General features: G+C 43.4%; 1 protein-coding gene across 1 annotated transcript in view; it reads left to right on the top strand.

Moving 5' to 3' along the window:
* Window positions 1–662: 662 nt before the first annotated feature.
* Window positions 663–5,556, top strand: part of HRG (histidine rich glycoprotein) — a 19,070-nt gene continuing 14,176 nt past the window's right edge. The window contains exons 1-4 of the mRNA XM_019503100.1: window positions 663–933; window positions 2,888–2,995; window positions 4,324–4,411; window positions 4,949–5,115. Of these exons, the coding sequence (XP_019358645.1) occupies window positions 736–933; window positions 2,888–2,995; window positions 4,324–4,411; window positions 4,949–5,115 (561 nt within the window). The 5' untranslated portion in view covers window positions 663–735. The remainder of the gene's footprint in view (window positions 934–2,887; window positions 2,996–4,323; window positions 4,412–4,948; window positions 5,116–5,556) is intronic.

Below are 5,556 nucleotides of genomic sequence, written 5' to 3'. Positions count from 1 at the left end.
AAATTAAATCAGGGACTGAAGCTTCACACAGCCCTGTCATCTAGTCTTACTTGCTTATAGATCCATCCAGGGTATTAACCCACCATATTGCAATGTGAGCAATGTTTAGCTGGCAGCCAAGTCCTTTGGATTCCATTCCAGGATAGAGTCCTTCCTCCTATGAGAGTGCCCTACCTTCTTTGTTTCTAGATATATAACCTTGCATTTGCCTATATTAAAAATCCTGTTGTTGGAATGAGCTCAATTTACCAACAATCACTTTATATAATTAACTATCCTGGTCTTTATCTAACATGAGACACTTGGGGTCTGATTATCAGGGGGTTTGGCTCTGGCAGCAGTCCATCATTGCACTCAGAGTTGTGAAGGATCAGCACCTTCACACAGTATCCTCATGATGTCTCAGCTTGTATAGCTAAAAACTCATCCGTTTCCTCCATATTAGTAATGTAGTATTACACATCTATCAGAACCAGAAAAAAAAACATCCTCTTCCATGGCTGGACCTGAGGGCATAATTTGACCCGCTGTCCTCCACATTTGCTTGAACTTCATCTAATCATTTACTCTCTATTTGCAGATATGAATCCAGGGTCAAGAGCCTCAGTTATGCAGGAACCATGTGCATATAGAACTATGTCCTTTTAAATATTTATCTGTATCTTCAGATGCAAACTCAAATTACTGGTTGTAGCTCAGAACAGAGCAGAGAAGTAATCTCAGGTTGAAAACAAAATGGAGTCATTAGCCAGAGCACTCTTTCTTGCACTGCTGCTCTGCTCCAATGCCCAAAGCCAAATGAATGTAACATCTGCAGACTGTGCTGCTGTGGAAACGGATGCAGGAGTGGCCCTGGACTTGATCAATAAGCACCGCACGGACGGCTATCTTTTTAGTCTGTTTCGGGTGGCTGATGCCCATGAGCAACATACCGTAAGTATTAATATAAAGGCTGATTTGCATACTACTGTGGTTTAAAAATGATGGGCCGCATCCTCAGCTGTTATAAACTGGTGTCGCTCTGTTGCCTTCTGTGGAGTTATGCCAATATAAATCAATGAACGTACGCTGATTTACACCAGCTGAAGATCTCAGTCTAGATTCATTTTGATGTGGTCTATTATCTGGGAGCCTGATTCTGCAAGACACTGAGTACCTTCCATTCTCATTGACTTCAGCAGGACATAAGGAAAAGAGCCATCCCCTTAACAGCTCTGTAAAATGTCTGAATTTAATCTGCAATTAGGCAATCAGTCACCAGCTCTATGTATTTTACACTCCTAGAGCTTCTTGTATCTGAGGCTCTCTAGCCCATTAAGTTAATTGACTCAAAGCACCCGTGAGAGGCAGGTTTTATATTATCATCTGCATTTGGAGATAGCAGTGGGAACTGAAGCAAAGAGAGGTGAAATGTGAGCCAGCAAGACAGTAGCAGAGCTGGATAGAAAGCCCAGATCAATCAGCTACTACACCTGTGCCTGAACTACCTGGCCATCCTTTCTGCATGCTTGGTTGAAGGTCATAGCAATCAGTGACAGACTAATCCTGGGGTCTAATTCCTTTGCTGTCACCAAGGCTAGGCACAGACATTACACGTAAACTGGTTTATATGATCAGAAACTGATTTAAACTTGTAACAGAACAGATGTTCAGTGCACATAAACCAGTTTCAAAATGACTGAAACCAATTTGAGATAAACCTGGTTGAATGTAGTATCAGACTTAACCGATTTGGGCCAAACCAATTTATGCAATGTCTGTCCCAGATCCTTTGCTGGTTTAAGTTAAACCAGAATCCCCCAGCAGCCCAACATGCTCTTGGAGCTGGGCAGGGCTCGCTGCTCCACAGCAAAGCGGGCTCCTCCCCTCTGTTCCCTGGCTGCAGCTCCAGCAGAGACTGCAGGCATCTGCCTGGCTTCCCCCTGCTCCTCCCCTCCCCCTCCCCACCCCCGGTCACCTCACCACTCTCTGCTAAGCAGGGATCCCCATCCCCTCTACCTTACACAGACACCTTTCAGCATTAGCTAGCAGATCACATGCTGGCTACAGTCCGTGCTGTGGCACCTGGGACAAAGGCAGAATCAACAGATAGCTGGTAATGTCCCTCTGTTATTTTCTTACGGGGTGATACACACTGAGTTAGGGATGGTAAATACTGTGTTATCAATTTCCTGCTGGGCAGGTCAGGAGGGAGAGGGGGAACCACTCCCTAACCAGAGCAGCCTGGCCACACCCACCTCAGCTCAGCACTGACGAGGGGAAGGGAGGGCTTCTCTAGCACCCCTTGGCATCTAGTCTGAGCCACTGCAGGCATATTCCTGTATTTCTGGGATGTCTTTAGGGTTACAAAGTAATTCAGCCAAGCCAGGTTAGACTAACCTGCGAAGACTGAATCAATTTAGGCTCAGGCTTTTTTAATGTCTGTCTCTAGACTGGAAGTCTAGTTACTTACCTCAAGTGGAAGAGATCTGTCTGTAGAATGGGCTGGATACAGAACAGAGATATTTAGGTAAGAAAACCAATGTTTTGAGGGATAAAGCCCAAAAGGAGGAAAGTGTAACAGCCCCTTCCTCACTCATTGATTCCCTGGATGCTAGAAAAGCCCCTAATAAGAAATCTAGGAAGATCTAGATTGTCTGCGGTGTGGACAGATATTTGGCTGGGGTTGGACAGATATTTGGCTGGGGTGTTATGACCCTGGCACTCATTCCTGCCTGGGGCAGGGGGTCGGACCTGATGATCTGTTTAGGTCCCTTCTGACCCTAAGCACTATGAAACTATCTGTTGAGGGAGGTGGGATGGTCACTTAGGAAAAAAAAAAGACGGTTTCCTTCAGATAAAATTTGACAGAAACAAATGCACCTTCTACTCTGTTCTTTTCTTCCAGGGGAATTCGTCATTCCTGTACTTAACTTTGGATGTACTGGAAACTATGTGCTCTGTTTTATCTGGGAAACACTGGGAATCTTGTACATTTCCCAATCTCTATTCATTGGCAAGTAACAGGATTTCTTCAGTGCTGAATGTCAACCATGCCTCAACACAAACACCCAGTTCATATACAAATCCCTACATAGAAACCAAGTATTAATACTTGCCTGCATATAATGAGATATATTACCTTTTTGTAATGCCAGAGAAAATTTAATGGACAGGGAAAGGGTCAACTTACCTACCTTGTCAGTTAAATGCAGATTCATTCAACCTGTTTGGCAAAACTGGGACTGCACTGTATATCCACAGCTTGTAATTCATTTGGTTTGGGAACACTAGTCGTTCAAAGATAATGTACAAGGAACATAGAGCATAACCCCAGTAAGTTAGGCAGAAAGTTGAAGGGTTAGTTTGTCAGAGCTCTTTTTCAATGCATCTGTGATGATAATGTGGGAAGCACTGCCAGTGTAAATGCTTGGTCTGTGGTGACATCAATATGCAAATGCCAAGCAGAAATACATTGCCTTTACCTCAGACCCAGATGGTGCAATCTGGGATGAAAGCCAGCTGGCTGAAACTTAATTGAGACAAGGGACTGGTAAGATGGGTCTAATAAGGATAGCATCAAGATTGTGTGTCAGGGTTGGTGCCTGCCCTTTTATTTTGGAGAAACAAGTTTTTGTTAATGAGCTCTGCAGTTGCTGGATGCTCCTGGCATTGCAACTACTCCCCAGTGGGTGGAAGCATCTTCCATCCAAGAACAGTTAGAGATAAGCTAGAAAGGCAGCTTTGGTTTTGCAAAACCTTTTTGGTTGTTCAAACCAGAATTAAAACCAGGGTTTCCTTGGAAAAAAATCCATTTCTGTGAACCACCAAATTCTAGTGGGGATCAAATTAAAGGTTCTGGTTATGACAACATTTGTTATTCTTCAAGTCACTGTCTATAAAAAAAGAGGGCTAAATTCTGCATTCAGTTATCTGAGTCACTGCCACAAAGTCAATGTGAAAGCCATAGACTCTTTTGAATGGTATTGTGTGCCTTGTTCTAGTGCAGGGGTGGCCAGCCTGCAGCACGGGCACCACAAGTGGCACAGGGAACCTCTATGTGTGGCGGGAGGCAGATCAAGGAGGGGACAAAGCAGCACAGCAGCAGATAGGGCAGGAAGCAGAAAACAGAACAGTAGATCAGGACTGGGAGCAGACAGCAGAGCAGCAGATCAGGCAGAGCATAAGTGATAGAAACTGTAAGTAGCACTTAAAGTTTCTACCACTGGAGAGTGGCACTTGGGAACAGTGCGGGGCTAATTTGTGGCAGGCCTGCCAAAAAAAGTTGCCCCCCTGTTCTAGAGTATTACATAGAGTCAATAATCTTTTTCTTCTTCTTCTCAGGTCTTTGGGCAATGTAAAGTTATCATGTATACAAACAAAGAGTTCAAGAAAAATTGGCTCTATGGGTACAACTGCACTACGAGTTCAGGTAAAATAACCAGCTGAACAAGTTAGCATATTGCTGATAAGCCATTTCCAGTGCTGAAACACAAGCAGGTGTGCCACTAATGCATGGTAACTGTGACAGATTAGTTCATCTGTGCATGATTCATATCTGGTTTAGAGCAAAATTGATGGTAAGAATGAATTTTAAAACTATAAAAGCCCTGAAATTTTAAAAGCAAACTGTGTCAAATTGATTAAGCTACCAAAACATGGGCATGGAGACCAGGAGAAGAGCTAGATGGACTTAAGGAGGGGAGTTATTTGAGGTGATACAATTTTAAAATAGTACAAAACAATATAAGAATAGAAATCCACTGAGCTTTGGGGAAGTTTTTTATTTTCAAACAGTAGAAGCCAGCTCATGTATGTGAGATGAAGGGTTGGGTGGGTCCTCTACAAGAAGCCTTTAGTGTTTTCATGCTATAACAGATATATGCTAAAACTATACAGATGTACATTGCCATCCCTGACCACGGTAACGTAATAAAAAAGTGGTAGACTAGCAACCTTGTTTTCACAGTTCCTTACAAGTTAACCGAGTGCAAACACTGCTCGGTACGAGTTGAATTCTTAGAAGACGTTGAGGCATACAGAGGGGAAGCTGAGCGAGCCTTGGTGAAATACAATGATGAGAGTAACCACACTAAGTACTTCAAGGTGGATAAAGTGGAAAAAGCAATAAGACTGGTAGGTGATTTCCTATCTTCAAACTAACACAGGGCAAAATATTGTGAGGTGCTCAAAAACCACAAGCTTCCAAGGGAGCTAAAGACACCTTGGTTGTTTGCGAACATGCCACGCAGCTCATCTTTTATATTTTAAGTCCAGATTCTCCAAATACTTACACGTGCTCTTAGCTTGAAGCAGATGGACAGACCCAAAATCAACCGGGTTATGCACTGAGAATCATAGTCATACAAAAAAAGTACTGGAAGGGACCTTCAGTGGTCATCTAATCCAGCCCCCAAGACCTTGGCATTAGGGTGCCAGCAAGCTAACCACTAAACTGACTGCAGCAGCAGGACTAAAGTTAACTTGTTTGAAGTTATGCAGACATATGCATTTGCAAGATCACAACCTTGTACGTGGATTTCCCTTTGTCAGAGATACATCTTACAGCTGAACAGG

Source organism: Gavialis gangeticus, unplaced genomic scaffold (genome assembly GCF_001723915.1).
Source record: "Gavialis gangeticus isolate Ggan-Ray unplaced genomic scaffold, GavGan_comp1, whole genome shotgun sequence".
NCBI classification, from domain to species: domain Eukaryota; kingdom Metazoa; phylum Chordata; order Crocodylia; family Gavialidae; genus Gavialis; species Gavialis gangeticus.
The sequence above is the reverse complement of the archived record's forward strand: the minus strand, read 5'-3'. Positions and strand labels throughout refer to the sequence as shown.